The sequence below is a fragment of the Cyanistes caeruleus genome, chromosome 1, assembly GCF_971803275.1.
Source record: "Cyanistes caeruleus chromosome 1, bCyaCae1.hap1.1, whole genome shotgun sequence".
Classification (NCBI taxonomy): domain Eukaryota; kingdom Metazoa; phylum Chordata; class Aves; order Passeriformes; family Paridae; genus Cyanistes; species Cyanistes caeruleus.
The window spans coordinates 102,889,953-102,911,427 of record NC_141701.1 but is presented as its reverse complement, the minus strand read 5'-3'; the positions used below and the strand labels follow the sequence as shown (position 1 = coordinate 102,911,427).

Below are 21,475 nucleotides of genomic sequence, written 5' to 3'. Positions count from 1 at the left end.
GTATATTTATGTCGTGAACATTATAAAAGATAAGTAAAAAAACCCATCACAATCCCATGGCCCTTAATACCAGACTGTAGTCCTTTACTTTTCCATCCTTAAAGGCCTGACAACATGACAAACTAGACATGCTGTCACAGAACACTGCAACAGACTGCTCTCACTCATTCTTTGCCATCCAGATATTGGCTTTAGCCAGTCAAACTCAAATAACTGCCAAGCACAGGGCTGCCTAAAAACATCACTTGTTAGTGACAACCTGAGGCAAACCCAACAAACCAAACTTGACATCAATTATAAACTACGAGAAAAGCTGATTGCAAATGAAAATATGTACCAATTGAAACTCATAATAAAAAGGACAGGCCTTGTAAATAAGAGCAGATGAAAAATATAATCAGTGAACTAAAGCTGAGATGTAAGATACTTCAGTCAACTTGGCAGGCAAAGATGTAAACATAGTCTGTTCTGTTTCCAGGTTTCCCATGGGTCTATTATTTTGCTGTGGTGCTTGGAAGATGAACTCACCTTAGGAAGAAAGTCTGCCATCAGAGAAGCTGCTCTAGACATGATGCCCTGATGCTTCAATGACATTTTCTTCTTTTCTTTGTACTTTTTCCCCTTTATTTTTTAAGAGTCTGGCTTGATAAGTCAAAACAACCAAAAACTGTGTCCCAAATGCCTTGATGCCTTGATACTTCCCCCCCTCCTTTTTTTTTTATTTTTTGCTATGTTTGTTTCTGCTATTGTATCATCTGCAAGGAAACAGGCTTGGATGACCTGCAACAACAGCCCAAATTAATTTCAAACATTTGCTCCTCTCTTTACCTCTCAAATGTAATTTTAACTTGCAAAAAAGACTGACAGACTGTTAAAAATCCTCCCAGAAACCCTCTACAATGGAAAGAAAAGAGAAGCTGTTAGAAATAAAATCTTCATTTCACATGTAAGAATTGAGAAAATGAAGCCATTTATCTTTTAGGCAAGGGACACAAATATTATTATTGGAAGCTTTCTGCAATGGCATTGCACTAGGTAAGGTCTCTGTAGTTGTCATTCAACAACTTGGCATTGCTCAATGACAAAATTTTGTTAATTGCTTTTAAATATGTATCAATTCTTTCTATTCTAGCTAACAACAAAAAACTATTAAATACTTCATAAATATTTATTTTATTGAATTAAATTGCTCAGCATTTTGTTTCACATACATTTTTTTTATACACATATTTATATATATGCATGAATAAAATTTCTGATACCTTGGAAGTTCAGTAATGCAGTTCTCAGGTAAGAATTCTCATCTAAGAGTACTGATTATATGGATATGAGCAATAGAATGAAATATTTACTGCTTCTAGGGCTCTTTCCTTTAGGATGTAGTGATGGCACATTTATATTCATGCCATATGTTTCTATGTATGTCATAGTATAAAACACTCCATTGACCCATTATTCACAGAGAGAAGAGAGAAAAGTCACAGGATACACAGTTGTGGTTGCTTAATATCTGCTCATAAAGTCATTGTGATAATTATTACATGTGGCACTTCTGTTAAAAAAAAATGAAGAGAGAGAAGGGAAGGGAGTGGGTAGAGAAGTCACCTCGTACATTTGACCTTAATGAGGCAGGCTATGAATACTCATAATGATTTCTCAAACTGTTTGAAGATGAGCAGCTTGAGGCAAACAAATTGTACTGGGAAGGAGATAGGCTAAGTACCACTCAAATGGAGCCATGATGCTCCAAGCTATTTGGATCCTGAAATGAGATAAAAGCTGCATCATGGAGGCATAAAGACTTCAGGACCAATAGAAAGAATTAACTGACATATCTTCTGGTAAAATACATTATGAAACCTTTCAGTTCTACTTTGCATCAGTAGTCTAAGTGATGAAGCACTAGAAACAGCAGGCTATGATTTTCCTCTCCTCAGTTTAAAGCCTCAAGCAACTCCAGAGTGCTGATCTGCCTCTCCCGCTGACATCCTTTACAGCCATTAGGATAAATAACTCAGCCCTTATGGTCCCTCTGCATTGTTCCTCTACTTACTCCTCACTCTAAAAATTCTTGCAGGACAAATGCACAAGGTAAGAGCTCAATAATCTTACTCATCTGACACTTTTTCACCATCCTCCTTGTACCAAACAGAGAAAAAGAGAAACATTTATCTCAATTTATCTCTTGCGTCTTTCTCAATGGGACTGAAACTAAATCTGTCAGAGGAAAAGGAATCAGTCCTAGAGATTCAGAAATTATTTATGGAGCATGGAATGAAGCCACAATATACTCAAACTTTGCATTAACAAATTTAGGATATTAAGATACTCTAACAAATACCTTAAAAGAGCAATTCTTCCCACTACAGCTACTGCTCTAATGAAAATTAAGGAGAAATCAGGAAAAATCAAACTAGATACTGAGAGAGCAACCCTCCACCTTTGGAAAAAACAGTTTTAATGCAGAGACTAACTTTGTCCTGTGGACCTGCCTCTGAAAGGGTAAGATGAGCTTTGAAAAAGTTTCCTGTTGACCTTAGCCACAAAAGAGGCTAAACTGAAAAGAAGTCAAACGGTTAAACATTGTGCCACAACACAGCATCAAGGAATACTTTTTCCATGAGCGCATTAATTTGAAAAATTGTGACTTTCTTCCTCAAAACATTTCCAATACTCTTTTTCAAAAAAAAGAAAAGAAAGAAAGGCAAATAAAAGAAAGATTCCTAAAATTTACATAGTTCCTGTAGACAACTGTTTGGAAAAATGCACAACATGAACAGCAATGTCCTAGATTTTGACTAGCTATTTTATTGCACCAGAAATAGATAGTTTGAATGTGATAGCCCAAGCATCTTCATTCCACTGTGAGGATTTAAAATGTAAGTGCTTAGTTCCTCTTCACTATTAGAACACAGCTCTGAGTAGAACCTTTATTTGGAGAAAACACAGACAATATCATTGGAGGGAGGAGTTTGGGGATTTCTTTGAAAATAGAGTTGTTTGTAGAGACCATGAACTGCTGCTGGGAGCACATGCAATTATATATTTCTGACTTTGACTGTGCTATTGAATCACCAGCACATCTTAGAAATCAGAATAATTTTTAGTTACCACAGCAACATCTGTGAAGGATGGGTCTTTTCATGACACTCGCCAGTTTACTAAATTAAGACACACTAAATTTGAATATGGATTTTGCCCAGAAATATGCCCAGACAGCTGTCTTCTGCACCACAATTTTTTATCTCCTTTTTTTTGTTTTCTTTTTTAATATTGTTTGGCACATTTTAATATATTAATGCTTTCCAACTACATACTCTCTAGGTGAAATGTTGATATAATGATGAAATTATGAATTTTGTGGCTCAGTATTTGTGATACAGCATATCAAAGGGCTAAAGACATAATTTCCCAACAAACAATTTCAGTGACTTTTCAGGATATTGTCCTTGCCCCAGAATGCTTACACTCAAGTGAGAGTGAAGCTTACTATCCAACATTTTGCTCCAGTGAAACTATACTACATTAATTGTGAAAGTTGTACTTGGCTGTTAAGCCACGTTGTTTTGCAAAGATTAACATTAACTTTGTCAACTTTGTGGACTTGTTTTGTCAAGGAATGGAACTAGCAAGTTGCACTTTACATTTCAGTCATTAAAATATTCTCTACTTCCTAGTTTCACCTGAATGAAAGAAGGCGACTTTAAAATGTGCATTAGTATCTTGAATAGTAATTTAATATAGAGATGTTTGTTTAATGCAGTGGTAGAATAAGAACATTTAGATTTGACTCTCAGACTAGAGAGGAAAGCACAGTTAAGAATCTATATTAAAATAAAATATCACTACCTTGCCATACTATTTTTTTTTTCATTTAATATATTACACATACTGATCAGTATAGCTAAATTTGTAGGTTACTTAGTTTTATGTTTTAAAAAAAATATTTAATTATAATTCAGCTAGTTTATTTTTCAAATATAATTCTAGCAATACCACAGACTAGCACAAGCCAGATACTAAAATTTTTGACAATTCTGCTCTTATTCTGGCATGTTTTAGTGCTTTTTGCTGTATGACAAGATATGTATCATTGCTACAGAGTTCTACAGAACTGTGTTATTGATGAAGCAAAGCAAAGTCCTCAAGTAACCTCCTTCCCCTCACTAGTATGCATGTTGCTGATAATATCCTATATAGATTCAGAAAAAGATTTAGGGTGTTGTGAAATTTCTCCTAAAATTTTAGCTCTTTTCCCTCCAGCCTTAGTGCCTCAGATGACCACTAATCCAAAGAAAACAAAAACTGTGACAGCTGCAAGGTATAGTCACTACACAGTATTACACAGGTGATGAGCTTTACTCAGATGGGAACAATCATCAGTTTTAGAAGCAAAGATTAAATTACTTTCCATCAGTTTTCACATATCTCTTGTAGTCATTTGCATTGTAATGAAGAAATAGTTGTTTTAGGTTTTTATTTTTAATACTGCAACATTTATATGGATATTAGTGCAAATTGCCTTTATCTTGTAGCAAAGAGCTGCTGATGAGAGTGATCCAGTTAAAACAGAAAACTGCATTTTTCCAGTGTGTATATCACATATCCAAGTGAATTAAATCATGTATCCTAATGTTCATGATCTCCTTGCACTGGTTAGGAAAAGGTCACATTTATATACTCTGAAATTGCTTTGAAGATGAAGAATGTTAGTAAAATTAAATTATTACTTTTACTTCTTTTTTTTTTATTTCCCCCAGTGTTGAAGAATCTGCTAGGCCCTTCTGCTATATTTTTATATTTAACATGAATGAGCAATGCTGCTGTTCTGGATGAGGGCACTTTTCTGTGCCTAACCCCACTAGGGCGGTATATTTTTAATTTACAAATTTACCCTTGAAGAATAACCTAAAAGCTATAGCTAGTACAGAACACAGCAGTTCTGAATAGCAGAAATCACTTAATTGACAGCATTCTTGGCCTTGTTTCCTGCAGTGCCTGTCTGATTAGTTACTGATGCTGTTCAAGGTGCTAGTTATGATTTTAAAAGCTCTAAATGGCTCAGGATCTGAAAGATCCTTTATACGTCTGGAAGAAGCTTTTATACCTGTGTCTCAGGACAGATAGATTGGCCTGTCCCTCCAGTCCAAATAGGATTGAAAGCACTTTGAGATCTTAGATCAGGCTCCTTTCTAGGTATGGATTTACTATAGAAACACAGGCACAAATGGCAACAAGGAACGGTGGTATTCTCCTGTTCTCCTACAGGCTGCCCACCTATGAGCACCTGATCCGGGGTTTGCCGGGTATGCCATGCACCCCTCCCCATCTCTCCCACTCCAGTTGGATAAAACCCATCCCACAACCCCAGATATGTCCAGGTTTCTCCCTCCAGAAAAGTTGTGAGAGCTTCAGCACCTGTGATCTCTAAAAAGTCAGAGGCAGGGTTTCGACCTATGATAGTGACTTTACCTTCACACCGCTGCTGATGGAATCTGAGGACTCAGGCATATGTCAGATTTTCAATGCAAACAGAACAAAATTCAAGCTTGTTATGCAGACATTTGGGAAAAGACAGAGTACATGTTTTTTTTATCAGTTACCCAATACTTCAAAGTGCTGAGACAACTACTGTGCATTAACAGAGCAAAGAAATAATATATTCTCAGTACAGAAAATTGCCCTGTTTTTTACTGTCATATTTTCCTGCCTCGTCATGGCAACACAGATGACTAAGATTTGGTACTTTTGGAGAGAATACAAAACTAGTCTTAAAAGCATTAAACAACACACACAACAAAATCAAAATAATTTAAAGTAGTTATATATATTATCTCCGCAGTATAAGTGCTGTTAGAAGGATGTACCTAGCTTAACAGACAAAACAGACAATAAAGAAAACTCAAACGTTTTGCCTCTTTTGTAATTAATTTCTATTCCCTGCCTGTGGTGATAAGCTGCTCTCTACAACACCCTGTGATCCACAGATACTATTGAATACCACTAGGTTGATATACAACAGTTTTGGTAAATAGCCATATCTATTAATTTTTCTCTTTGTGAACCTTTTAAAATTTTTTTAGTTATGCAACAATGAGGATACAAAGACCTATTAAGACTAACAGGTGCAATTCAAAAAGTTTCTTAAATGGATTAACTGCTGCCTTTCTCAGCCTATCCCGAATAGTGACTGCAGATTTGATGATCCCTGATGAAAAGCCCTTAGTAATTATTTTTCTTTTAACAAGACATATGAAATATGGACAGCCTCTTTCTCCTAACTACATTTGAAAAGACCCAAAAAACCAAATCCCCCTTCAACTGATGCCTTAAGTTTTAGCTTTCATGTTTTTCAGATTCTGTACTTCCTAGGTGTGTAGTTCTAAGCCTCATATGAAGTGTTAGGGAGCTCTCTTCACAGAGTAGGTAGACAATACGTGCCTTTTCTAGACTGATACCAAGGACAATCATTGCAAGTTTCAGGCCCAAAAGAATGAACAATGGTGGACTGAAGAGAGAAAACAATAAGGATGGCACTTCATAACCTGAAGCTGTGGCTGGACAATTAACCCCAATATGTAAATGGACCAAAACTTATAAAAATGTGAGACCTCGTGACCAGTCATCCATTTTGTGACCACTTTTAGGTCTACCTTGGGTGTAGCCCCGGCCAGGCTCTTGCACTGCCCAAGGTGTATCCTTTAAAGCCTTTAAATAAAATATCTCCTTTATGCTTAACTCTGTCTAGCCTCTGCTCTAGGTCAGCCTTCTCAAGGCATCACAACCATCTAAATTAGTAAATACAATGCAGTTACCTGTCATGTTGCAGTAAACTTTCAAAGGTCCCAGTGTCCCACTGCCATCTGGATCTATCCAGTAGTAATTTGAAGTTTTGCCCAAGTGCTTGTATGCTTCACAAGAGAGTTCATAAATAGCTGAAATGAAATAAAACAAAACAGAGCAATAAGAATAGTTTTAACTTTGGGGAAAAAAATTCTTAGGACAATTAATGGATCTTATTTATATTCAAAGAATTGTACCTTTGACATTAAAGAAATATCACTGAGGTTCATAGAAAACAAAGCATCTTTCAAAAATTATATGGTTAAAAACTTGTAGAACATATTTTCTGTTTTTGTAATGTGAGGAAAATATAGAATAGGAAGAAACAGCTTGGGGTGAGGAAGGAAAAATAATGCTTTTTCAAGATATTTAAACCATTTCTTTGCAATATACTTCATAACTTTGTGTATATTCTTATTTAAGTTTCTATTACTTCTATTGATACAACATATTTTTACACTTAAGCTTTTTTTTAAGAATTACTAAAAAAACTTTGTCTCTGTAAATTTTGGAATAGTTCATGTTTTACTACAACTCAGAATAACACTCAGTTTCAAAATTGTGAAATTTATCACTATATGCAATGCCTGTCTCTACACACCTATGCATTTTCTCTAATACATACATACAGAATCGATTCCCTGGTCCAGCAAGATCTGAAATGTTACAGTATTTGCTGGAATAAGTTTAATTGATTTAGGAGACAATTTTGTTTCAGTTTTCCCTTGAATACTGCTTTCTATTTCAAGTCATGAAATTGTGTTATGATGAATAGCTCAGACATAATAATAAGCATCGTACATATAATTTTTTCTATTAACTCCCATATTTTCTTACAAATGTAGAATTTTTTAAAAATTATGGGCATTAAATATGAAGAAAGAATTTTATGCTAAGAAAAAACAAAACTGATAATTTATATAAATTGTTCTGTGTGTATATAGGTATGAAAATGGTGAATTACATAAATATTTTCCTACACAATTCTTTAAAAAGGAATGTGTAATGCTGCTTTGTTTTTAAGGACCAGATGGCAACGCTTTTTTGTTTGGAATCAATCAATCAGCTGCTAAAAGAAATGAAATGTTTGTTTAACCAGACTTCATATCCACTCAAAAAATTAATCTAATTTGTTGGCAATTCTTTCAAGCAATCTCTTTGCTAAGACTGGCTTTATTTCAAATGTCCATAAGGACGAGCTGTTTTTCTGGGCTCTGATGATGATGACTGACTGATCACCCACACACATTTAAAGCCCTCTAACCAAATATCAAGACATGGGAAGGAAAGTGGAGTTAGAAAATCAAAAAAATCGAGTGATAATGTGGCATTAAATGCAAGGCCAAAGGCTGTTATGTATCTACAGTTCTCTTGTGATGTTATAAGAGAAAGAATTTCCTGGAAATTTGTGTGTGCTCATTAGAGGATATAAAATAGATTTTATACAAGTAGTTGACACTTTAATTAAATTGTGAAACACACTAAGCCATTTCCCCTTTCTCCACAAACAAAGGGCAACATATTCTTCCATTATCAAGGAGACTCTGTGTCTCTTTTCAGGCACTTCATGCAGAATTCATAAGGAATTAATAACCTCTTTTTTGCAGAAGTACTTCCCTCAATCTTGACACACAACCTAAAAAAAAATCATAGAATGCTAACTCCATGAATGTATAATTGTTGTGATACCGAGTGGAAGATTTTAATGGATGCACTCCAGGTCAAGTCAAGAAGATAAGAAATATTGTTTGTGATCTTGATGAAGTTTTGTGTTTTCATCTTCTAAGCACTTCCAGTAAACCAGGGTAGCTTTGCCTCTGTAGTAACCAGATCTTTATGTAAGGCCATATGACATTTTTATCCAAGTTTTCTGCTTTCGAGAACACAGGCTGATATTTGTACAGAGATATTTTCACAACTCAGAAAACAACATTAAAGAGTGTCATATGGAAGTCAAATGTTTTTCTAGAAAATTAGGGGGTTTCAATTGGACACCTTTCTTTCTATTCTTCTGGAATGGGAGAAATAGAAAGTGGTGTGTAGGTATGAGTTTTATAGCATAGAAAAGGCTGCTTTTTAATAAGTAAACTTTGTTAAGTTTCAACATTATGTTGAACACTAAATAATAGAAATTAAGACTGTTTTTCAAATGAAGGCAAAAGAGTGGGACATCCTAAACAAATTCAATTTGTGAAAAGTGTTCTTATGAGTTTGGGATAGTTTTCTGGGAGGTTTGACACACATATATATATATATAATCCTAGAATTATTAACATTGGAAATGACCGTTAGGATCATCATGTCTAACCATCAACCTATCACCACCACCACCACCACTTTCACAACTAAACCATGTCCTCAAAGTGCTGAATCCACAGGTTTTGAAGAAGAGTTCCAGGGATGATGATGTCACCATTTCCTTGGCAGTCTGTTCCAATGCTTTACAACCCTTTCTGTGACTCTAAACCCTCTACCCCCCCATCCACCCTGGCATTACTTGAGGCCATTTATGTAGATGCATAAAGATCTTAAAAATGGGAATCAACAAAAATGGAAAGGCAGAGAGCAGTAACATAAATCACTTCACAGCAACACTGGAACAAAATGAAGGAACAAATGTATTTCACACTGACAAAATAACCAGTAATTAAAGGTACAATAGGAAATGGGAGTCATGTTCTGGTGTATGAAGAAAATGAGATGGAAAGAGATTATTTTTTTGACCCTGGATGACAAAGGGTAGCCAATTACAGCAGCAAGCATCAGGCAGATGGCAGCTTGAGTGGAGGAAAGTAAGACATGATACCAAGGTGTCAGTGTGGGTGATGACATAGAAAGGATGACAGCACAGGATCACCTTACCAGCCACTACTTGCTCTTGTAAATGTTACACAAAAAGATCAGTAGTGTGTAAGAGAAAGAACAGGAAATAGAAAATAAGAAATGCAAAGAGTAGATGAAACAAAAAACATTTAGGGAATGCTGTTTTAGAAGTCACCCACGGACACTTAAAGAGAGAAGAAAATAAAAACAGAATATAAGGAAGGGGCCATGGGAGAATCAAATCAGCTTAAATGAGAAAACTAATAGAGGTTACAATAAAAAAGAAAAACCCCAGCTGAGCTAAGAAAAGACAAGAAAGCAGAATGCAAGATTTGGGCATAAAGTTTAGTGTTCACATGTGAATTAGGAGAAATGGTTGCATATATCCACATACAGAGAGGGCAGAGGGAGAGAGGGAAGGGCTTTGTAGTGCTGACTCCATCTGGAAGATAAGACAGAAAAATAAACAGACCAAAAAAGTGGAAGAAATGAGGACACAAGGGCAATAGATTTTTGCTTTTTCAAGCCAGTAGTAGTGAAATGCCAAAAATGTATATTTGCTTTCTAGGTACCTGGTCCAAATACACAACATATGTAGTCTTAAGGGACTTCAGAATAGTATTAAACCTCAAAATCTTCCAAGTTAAATGTAAAACTAACATGCACCCTGATGCCTGGATAAGCTACTTCTACCATAATAAATCCAGCTGTCAGTTTGTTAGGGTTTTTCAAAGGTCACTTATGTTCTTTTTTGAGTAGAATAGGGGGAAAAAATCCTCCCTACAAACAGCTTCTTCACTCTTTACATGCTTTCATATTGCATCAGAAGTTGTCTACAAGCTGCAAGGGGTGAAAACCTTTTTAAAACAGGGATCCAAGCTCTTACAGTCACGAAAAAAGTATGCACAAAAAGAATCATAACTAGAAAGAGCACCAAAAAATGCAATAGCCTTTTAAAAGTTTGATCTCCCAAATAATACAGATCAGACCGAGACCACCAAATCCATTTCATGATAAAATTTGAAAGGGTTTTCTGTGTTCCAACATGAAATGAAGTTTTAAAACCACAAACATAAAAAAAAAATAATAAAAAAAATTCACTATATCTTTTGGTGTAAAGCATCAAGCTTCTCTAAGCTTCTTGGTCTAGGCAGAAAATCCAATCATTTTAATTAGCTAACAAATGCAACCATGAATACATTTTGAAGTTCACCATTAACTAAGCTAACATTCACAAAAGTGAATTTGAATGAGCATGGCTTGAGGGGGAAAGTATTTTTTCTTAGAAAAGCTTGATTAGGCAAGTAGGCTAAGGGAGAACAGCCTAGAGTGAAACAAATGCTAACAACAAACATTGTAGCTACACAGCCTTTAAGAGCATTTAAATTGCTGCCTTTCTTCATGGGTTCTGAACACCAAAGGGGATGGGGTGATGGATGGGAAAGTCAACACTCATTTCTGAGTTTTTAGGATCCTCAATTTTAAACATTAGAGGAAAAGAAAATAGTTCAGGCAAGAGTTTACGGAATAGCTTTTTCCAGCTCAAGACTGTTAGATTCTTAGATTACAGTGGCTCTTAAGTGATTGAGGGAAGCAGATGTTCTCGCTCTTGTTTTACTTTCTGACTGGTGTAAAGATCAAGGGATAGTTATCCTGCACAGGTGGCACAGCTGCTGGCTATCTCAAAAAAAGCAGAATAAACAAATGACAAAAAGATTTAGAAACTCTGTGGCCCTATATGATGTTCCCATAAAATTTCATTGGCACCTTAGTGAACTGCAGTTTTTCCATCACTATGCAAAAAGGCAGCTTTAATTTTAGGGCTGACAAACAGCCTCCTTTTATAAGTGCAAAGCTCATTATAAATAGATTACCTACCATGACAGTCTGCACTATGTGGCTCAATGAATGTGTTGCAATACATTTTGTTTCTGTCAGTGAATGTGGTTGCTGCAGGGAATAAACTCCTTTAAACACCTGTTAATATAGGAGTAAATCTCAGCTTTACAGGGACACAGAAAAGGTGTAGGTACAGAAAAATGGATGGAATTAAATGACAGCAAAAGTGACAAAAGCAGGCAATGCATCAGATCTACAAAGTCCAGCTATGTCTCTCTTTTCTTGGAAAAATACTGAAATCTAAAGATATAGAATAGACTGTGAGATGTTTAGGTTTATGTAACTCTAACTGGTTTCAACTCTTGAGCACTGAAAGCACAAACATACAACGAAGGGGGAAAAAACTCCAAGCTTACCCAAGAAATAGCTGCACACTGAAATATACCTAAAATTTATTTTAAAAGAAGATTTGTTGCCTTATTATAACATATATTCAGAAGATAACCGGAAAATGGAAAATGTTTAAAAATAAATTTTTATACATCAATACATGTACACTGTAAATTCCTGCTCTGTCAGCAGAATTTTCTGTCTGTGCACATCCACATTAAACTTATAGTCATCCTTTACTCATTGCAATGCTGCATGGTGGAGAAATGATGTCTTAAAATTCTTTTAAGAGAAGTTAAAAGAACTAGATATTCCATCATAGTCAAAGCAAAATATATATGAGAGAAAAATACACTTCTGTATTCTGACAGAAGGAATACACACAGCTGCTGTGTTGCTGTACTACCTCAAGTATATTAAAAAGTTTTTAAAAAGCTCCACAAAAGACCAACATGATGCAACACTACTTCAATGTTCTTGCCTTTCTGTAGGATGATGTCTGTAATGGTCAGAGTCAAGCCTTATGTCTGCCAGTTTTTTCAAGTCTGATTAAAAAAATTGTGTTTAAAATTCAACCTTATAATGTCTAAAAAATAAAATAAATTTAAAAATTCATTCTCCAGTGAGAATTTTAACTTAAAAGAAAAATATGTATTGTTAAAGTCAGACAAAAATAAGTGCGAACAGGTATTTACTTTTACATCTCACACTGTAAGAAGTAACCCTTTCAGAAATGAATTTGAGATGAAATATTTTCTGATATAGCTTTTACCAGGTTCCCAAATATTAGAGGTGTCCTTGTTCATTTGCTACTGGGAAAGAAATTGTGCCTGGAAACTTCTGAACATTCTTGATTTGGCCTTTCCACCTTTTTAGGTTGCTAGTTTACAGAAGCTCACAACCCCTTCAGCTATGAGAGTTGAAGTCAAAGATTACAAACAGTGACAGAAGAAGTAAATGAAAACTAAGGAAGAAACCATCACAGTTCTGATATAGAATCACATATGTATCTAAAATTATTTGAACCATTTGAATACACTTATCATTCTAAGTGTATGCACACTCACCTGAAAAAGAGCTCCAAAATATTAAAAACACCTAACACAGTCTGATCCTGCACAGAGAAGGTTCTAAAGTAACCAAGACCTCTGTTTTAGGATTTTTTCTTGTCATTTTTACTTATCACACAATAACCTTAATGTAAAAACCCAAAAGGTAATGAAATGCCTGGTTTGCTTTCTGCATACTGCCAAAGAAAAAAATATTTCTTTAAAAAATCTTTCTTGATTAAAAAGTACTTTGAAAATATTTACTAAAACAACAGCTTACCCTAAATAAAAGGTGGCAGTGAAGAACAAAGATAAAATTGTAACTAAAAAAAAAATTGTCTTGCAACCCCAATAGCAGTTCTTCAAGCTAAATTTATGATGGACTCTTAGAGAAAGCAACTTCTGCATGACCAGAAGGTGGATCACCACAAGCCACACCACTAAATATCAGTGGCATCTAGGATGCCCCAGTAAAAATAGGTTACCTTGATGAGGAAAAGAACAGGAAGCAGCACTTTCAGGAAAATACACGGCTCTGGTAGGAAAAAGCTGCAAGACTTTGAAGGCTGCTGGCCCTCACAATGCAGGCAGCAGCTGTGGCTGCTCACAGGGTGCTCACCTGGACAGGCCAGAGCAGTAGGAATGTGCCAGCATACCTGGCTGGCTGCAATACTGAATTTCTGTGCCCAGTCTTGGAGCACTTGGAAACTACACCTGGATGTGTCAGCAACTGCAGTGAAGTTTGTTAAGAAAACTTAACTTCTCAAGGAGCTGCAGCTTTATGCACATCCTAAATATGGTGTGTACATAAACTGTACATAAAAAGATTAATTTTGACATCTGAAATGGATCTACTGTGATGCCTAAGGGAATTTCAGAAATTTCTTTCTGAAGAAACACAACAATTCTAGATGCAGTTACAGTTCATTTAGTTACAATCAAATGACTTTCCAGGTAAAAAAAACAAGGACTAAAGAAGTGTCCAAATGTGAGATACCCTCGCCAATGAAATATCACCTCATTATTAAAGACAGTGTAAAACAGAAAACCTGCCTTTCCTGACTTAATGCATAAATGAAAATTTGAGTAAACTAAAACCTCTAAAGCCCTGAGTGTAATACTTAAAATTTGTGTGCTCATGTTGCATCTGCAAGGAAACTAATTCACTCTGTTAAAGAACTGTTGCTATACATGGACAGCCGCTCAGCAAAGAACCATAATTTTCACATACAAGTGCAATTAGGCAATTGGTAAATTTCACTGTATATAAGAGAATGGGAGAAAATTAGAAGGTACCATGAACAAGTTCACCAAATGTATATGACATGGCCCATGCCTCAGCCGCTAATTTTTCCACTTGTAATGAAACTCAGATCAAGCACTATTTTTCTGCCATGACTAGATTGCCTCCTCAGCCAGAAATTGAATTGAGCTACTGCAGTCCCAGAAGTACAAGTAGAAACAAACCCTGGCATCTTTAAATACTTTCCCAGGGAAACTAGGATTTTTTCTTCCAGGTTACCATCACTTTAGGGGCCCTTGGTTTACCCACACAGCTAGCTAGGACAAGCACATGAATTCTATGAGCTCAAAGTTTCATCCTTTCACTGTCATCACATGATATTAGCAAGAATCTTTTCCACACCACACAACTATTTTACTCATGACAGTTCAAATACAAGGTTAACCTAAATCCCAAAGCTTCAATTTTGTTACCCTCAACATCCCATTAAATAAATACTCCATCATTCTTGGATTATTCCTGGAAAAGATAGTTCAATTACTCAAATTATATTTGAAGAAATATGTGCTGAGATAAAAAGCAGAATCATTTTGTGGTCATAATTAGCATAACGGAATCACATGGCTGTGGTGAACCTCAAAATAATCTAATCCACCTCCCAAATAAATCTCCATTACAGTCATGTATCATTCCTGATATAGTCTGGTTTAAAATGATGTAAATTCCTTGACACACCAAGGCAGCCTAGAGCTCCACCAGCCCTTTAGTATTTGCATTTGTTTCACTCTCTACACTGTGGGGCTTTTCTGCTGCAACTTATAATTTCTCTTTTTATTCACAATTAATTTGGAGGATAAGTTATTGCACTCCTCCTTTCAACCATCTTTTTTCCATTTGCAGACACTAATCTCTTCTCTACATTAAGATGGCCGAGTTTGCTAATTTTGAGCGCTGGTTGGATTTTCTAGGTGCTATATTATTCTCTCGCTTTTCTGGATTTTCCAAATTTTTCATGAAACTTAGAATATGAAAATGGAAAATGGCCAGCACAGCCAGATTATTTTGCACATTCCCCAAGTTTTACTTATGTTAATTAATCCCTAAATGAAAAATGAACCACAAGTCAGCAGTTTTACTCAACCATTGCTTCTAAAATTGGTTAACTCCCCACTCAAAAAATGGTCCTTCCCAATATTCAGTATGTTCCAATGTTCAGTAGTTTTGCAACTCAAAATCCCTAAAATAGCTTCCCAATGGAAAAAAAAATCTTATATTTTGCATCTGTACATAATAGTATACATATAATATTATATATAATAGAAATAAACTATAGAAATAAAAAAATATTATAGCACAATGAAAATATAATAGCACAATTTAAAAAAATATATTATTTATTTTAATTTAATAGGCAAGGTGAACCAACAGAGGTAATTTTAGTGCTTTTTTATCTGGATTAGTGTTCATTTCTGTCCATGGCTGCATTGACTGCCTTGCCACTAAAACTTTCCAAAAGCAAAGCTCCTTTGTGATTGATCATAAGCCTTCTTCACACTGCCATAGAACTAAGCTTCAGCCTTCTAAAAGCTTCTATATCTTCCTCACATGCTCTCTCTGCCTTCTACTGTGAGCTAATGAACTTATAAAGTGTTCTCACCATTAGCACAATATCCCAAATATGCCCCATAGAAAAAAAAATATATTACAAGCAGTAAAAATAAAAACAAGATATACTGAAATTTTCAGATTTTGTATCAAATTTACTCTAGGCTCAATTATGTCAGTGATAAACATGACAATTACCATTATGGTGAAAAAGGGAACAAAATAGAGGCTTTGCCATCAGATTGAGAGAGCACTAGTTTATTTGCCACTGGGATAATAAGGAAAATTACTGCTATAGGGGTAAAAACTGCAATTTGAGCTACTACACAGTAGCTCAACCCAGGAATTTGCTATGAATGCAGAAAAAACCAAGCCATTAATGGCAAAATGAAAGGTGTTTCTGTTTCTCTCTCAACTTAGTTCTTTGCTTTGGGCTGGGAGAGGGGGGGAAGAGAGAAATTAATTTAAATACAAATGGCTGAACCAAGATGGATTTTTAAACAAATTTAGCAGTGATTTTAAATTACAAGCCATAGATTAGACAATTAGCATCTTTGTAACAGTGTCAGCCTACAGACATCACAAGAAAGTATAATTAGATACCAATTTTTAACAAGGTGCTTTTGTGAATTAAGTCATCCAAGGATACACAAACACAAAAACCCAACCAAATGAAAAAAACCCAAACCAAAACCAAACAAAAACCCAAAAAAACCCCCAACCCCCAAAAACCTAGCATTGATTTTGGGACTGAACAAGACACTGTTCAGGATAGAAATGGCACAAATTCATTCTAAATCTGGATAGCTTTGCACATTTATGTAGCTGGAGTTCCTTCCTGGGCCTTGCATCTGAGAGGCAAGATTGTCAGAGAAACTCAGATATTCACAATACTTGTGCTGCTCTTACACTGGGCCCAGCCACAGAAAGCTTTAGAGCTGCCTGGAAATCATTTGAGTCTTTTCCAGCTGGGAGATAACAGGAATACTGCCAATATCACCTTGTTCCCTCTTCCTCCTATCCCTCTCTTCCATGCGAAAGACTTCAAAGTTGGTATAGAAACAAATTTTGAAAAATCCATACCCTTAAAGAAAAAGTATGAGTTCTACTCCAATTCTCACTTTGTGTTGCCAGGGTAATGGAAAGGAGCAAAGACAAACTCTGGATTTACAATTTCCCATCTGTGTAACACAAATCCTCGGTTAGCCCCTACAGTGAACACAGATGCACAAGTGAAAACCTCAGCAAATTAAACCAGGGCCAAAGCAGGGGAGATAACTCCAGTAAAGCCAGGTCAAAGATACAGATTATCGAGAATCTTGTTTTAACACAAGATATCTATAAGTGGCTACAAATAGCAAAGACACTGAATAAGGCAAAGTATTCTCCTCAATAAGTATATACTGCATCTTTCCTGCTATGGATATCAGAGCATTTCATCTCTCTTCAGACCTGAATATCCTAATGAATGTTAAATAATGCTCAGATGAACATGAGATATTCTCACTACCCAGCTTTGAAAGAGACTGTAGTGTCTGTTTGGTTTGTTCAAAAATTAATGTTCCCAAAATCCATTACCCACATGTTCATTTATAGGACTGTAACCCAGTTTTATTTTTACCAGACTCAACGGTTGTAATTGTCACCATCTCCTGACCCTTTCCTTCTTTTCCCCCATCCTAGATCCCTAAATGTTTTTGTATCTGACCTTCTCATAACCAGCAATCCTGTGAAGGAAATTATGTAACCTTTCTTGGTTGTATTTAGTGAATACAAGATATACCTGAGGGAAACAATAAGTTATTGGGAAAAAATCCCAAGCAGACCAACAATAGGTTTAATAAAATTTCATAAAAATCTCAGTTTAAAAGCTTATGTTTGAAAAAACCCAAACACTAAACCACAGAACAGTAGCTTGCTTACAAAACCGCTGCTGTGTGCACAGACTGACAGACTCTTAACCAAATAGTGAGTTTTTCAGAGGAGCTGAGCACCTATATCCACAAACAGAAAAGAACTAGACATTCTGAAAACAAATCCTCGCATCAGCATTTACATTATTCCAATCAAAATGTTCTTTATCAACATGACACCAATTTAGAAGGAATGCATCATGTTTGTCATTTCCATTAATCACTAAGCAACTTGCACTGCCAACAGAATTCAACCTTTTTAACTGACATAAAAACATCAACAGAAACATCTGCTCCACGTCCCCTTTTTTTCATGCTTTCCCTCCGATGCTTTCAAATGGAATGACTGTGTCCTGGCAACTTCCTAGAAATCACTTTTACATCTTTTTCACATAATGGATGAGCTGTGAAATTAGTAAGATGTTAGATAGGCACCTTGGGGGCTGCCCTGCCTGGCACACATTCTATTTTGTCAGTATCTGTTTCTGTAGAGTATTAATTTAGACTATTTACTGTGGGAATGAGAATATAGAGGAAGTGTCAGGTTCTGAGAAACAATGCCCATCTGCACACCTACAGAGGAGCTCAGAGAACCAAGGCAGGGCAGAAGCCAGAATAATACCCTGCCAGGCTGCTCCCAGGCCCACCACAGGAGCCATCAAAGCACTCAAGCCCATCTGACTCAAATCAAAGATGCTCACAAGTAACAAACAACCTGTCTGGGGCTGTCACAGCACAGCCTGAGCTCCAGTGTGTGGGCATGGAGCCCATCACCCCATCATCATGAACCACTAGCAGCAGCTCTCCCCAAATCCTTTCAGACCAAGAGAGTTTCTGCCTTGGAAGGTGACACATCATGGGATGTAAGGAAAATACAGCTCAGAATTGCACAAGACTTACAGGATATGTAGGGATGGAACTAAAGGCAGGAAAAAAGCAGAGGGCTAGACATTTTGGAGGAGGAAAAAAAATGCAGGAAAAAAAGAAGGGCAAATATAAATAATTTTGTGGTAGTATGTTTGCCTGGTTGCATCCTGCATCTGATCAGAACAGTCTATTCTGCATTGTTGTTCAATTCTTTTCCAAATCTTTCCTGGGTGTGGTGCTCCTGTGTGCACACGTGTGTGAATATGTGGCTGTGAAGACTGATAGACAGAGAAGGAAAATAATCAGAGCAATGATTAGAGAAAGAATGATGCAAGGAAGAAACAAAGTGTTGAGGTTGATAGGAAATCACAAAGAAATTAAGAAACCTTAAAATGGGGGAATCAGAAGAGAGCTTGAAAAGGAGAGGCATAGTTAATAATTTCAGAAAGATGTAGCTCAGTTAGGCTGAGCATGAATCTGAGAAGTGCAGTGATATTTGCAGTACTCTGAGGTAGAAGTGGAAAATATAAAGAAAAATAAAAGTAGTTGAAAACAGCACACTATGTTTTCCTCTCTGTTTTAGAACATCTATTAGTGCCTTCTGAACCTAAAAGTGTACTGAAAACACAGCACATAAAATACAGCAACCACAGACACAAGTAAATTTAAAGTTTTATACACAAGTAGTTAGGCCATCAGATAATAAGGATGGGATGAACGAGCTGATGTAAAAGCTACATAGGGATGGATACATGGGATTAAAAATTTGCAAGATGAGAGTTAAAGAAAGACTATGCTTCCAATAAAATAAAATTAATAACGCTAGATATACAGTTAAATACGTGTAAGTAGTATAGTTAAGGGTTCTACTGAGAAAATGAGAAACTACAAACTAAGTCAACATATTTCAGTAGTTTTACTAATATTAGCAAACTGTATTTATGAAACAGTAGTGATTTCCAAGTTTTTGTAAAGTTATGTAAACATAATGATTCCTCTGGCTTCAGTAAAATATTTAAAGAATTCCAATAACCTGCCATCACTTCTGCTAAGAGACTTGTCCAGCCAAGATAAATACTGTCTGTCCTACATAAGGTGAAATTTTAAAGCTATAGTTATGGAGCATGACTCCATAATTTGCTAACAGATTTTGGTCCTAAAACTTTCCCTGTTTTATCTCCCATTTAAATTACAGCACATTGGGAAGGAGAAAAACTCCAAACCCTTCTGGAACAGAAGTACAAAGAAGCATAACAGCTCTTACCTCTGAAAGAAAAGGGTTAATGTAGTAATTTGATTCCTAAGGAAGGTGTATATAGGTGTAATACATTTATGCTGCAGAATAGTGAAAGAAATATTACAATGACGTTCAAGAAAGGGAGTGTCCATAAACAAGAACCAAACTGAATGAGAACCCCCACCATCTGGAATACATATCATTCACATGGAAGTATCATAAGAGAGCTGACAGTAATTATTCTTTACGGTTATTTACTGCAGTAACCATACAATTACTCTTATAAACATTGCTATACTAGTTATTAAAACAAAATATGATCTAGAATGCACAGGAAGTGTCTTGGGGTTTCATTCAATTTAACTATTTTTTTTTCCTCAATCCACAGTCCTATTAGATTGATCATTCAGCCTTCAAACATTTTTTTCCTACATTGGAAAATTCATTGTAAAGGCAGAATTTATCAAATCTATCTGCACTATGTGATATACATAAAATTTCTACAAACACTGGATAATATCTGGTTATCCATTGGTGCATAGTATCTTTGAACAGCAAGCCTAATTATACCCATTATGTTCCTCTGTTTTGAATAGCTAAAAATCTTTTTAAAGAACAATTTCATGTGGACAGATGAAAATATGCATGCATATATGAAGAAATTCTCATTGCTTTGACTATGGTACATCTTTAACAGTTGATATTTGCATTAACTTCATTCTCTCACATCTGAGAAAACAGGATTAGAGTGACTTCAAAACATGTTTTTTCTGTCTAATGGCTGTCAATGGGATTTTAATATAAGCACCTTAAAAAACTTTAATTGCAAAAAAGCATTAACAGCGAAGTATGCAATGTGTTAGGTTGTCTTAATGGAAAAGTTTAAGAAAAAGCTAATTAATTTTGAAGTCTTTATTTGCAGAGTTCTTTTCAGGCTGTGAATTAATTTTGGCTTTGATTTTATGGTATAAATGAGCTGCTTTAAAGTTATCTATTGTTAATTACATGTTCCCTTTTATCTGTCCCTTGGAAACAGTATTTGGTTGTGCATTGTGAATGAGAATAGAGAACGGTTACAGTAGCCTGCAAAAAACTCAGCTAATACCCAAGTTTTCCCAAATGCAGGATGCAATTCAGGAATGTTACTTAGGTAATTTTACAAGAGTTAGTTACAACTGAATCAAGAAAATGCTCTGAGTTAGACCCTGACTCCACTGTTCTTTACTGTTCTACTGTTTTTCCACTTGACCCCACCTGGTAGAAATTTAGCTTCAAAACTCATGGCACTTAATTCTAATGTAGAGCTATACATAAACAACTCAACTATACAAACAGCTAAAAGCTGAAGTCCAGTTTCAGCCCTTACAGGCTCTTTCAAACTTCACTTGGTAGAGTTATTTCCAGCTGATTTTTTAGTTTCAGCATAATTACTGTTGGTTGATTATTCATATTCTGCTTCGCATCCTAATGTTAATTTTCTCCACTTTACTTTCATCAAATACTCCAGGTGCTTTTGCACATATTGCAACTGCAGCCCTTTCTGGCCTGAACAAAGACCACATCCATTTATTTACAATAAAAATGCAAGTTGCTACCAATTTATTACACATTCTGCATTTCATAAACACCTGGTGAAGAGCAACTCAGCTCAGCCGATAATAAATCA

General features: G+C 35.7%; 1 protein-coding gene across 6 annotated transcripts in view; it reads right to left on the bottom strand.

Moving 5' to 3' along the window:
- CNTNAP2 (contactin associated protein 2) overlaps positions 1 to 21,475 on the bottom strand; it is a 1,014,544-nt gene that overhangs the window by 316,738 nt on the left and 676,331 nt on the right. For all 6 annotated transcript variants that reach the window (XM_086845653.1, XM_086845662.1, XM_086845669.1 and 3 more), the window contains one exon: positions 6,816 to 6,935. In XM_086845653.1, coding sequence (XP_086701779.1) covers positions 6,816 to 6,935 — 120 coding nt within the window. The remainder of the gene's footprint in view (positions 1 to 6,815; positions 6,936 to 21,475) is intronic.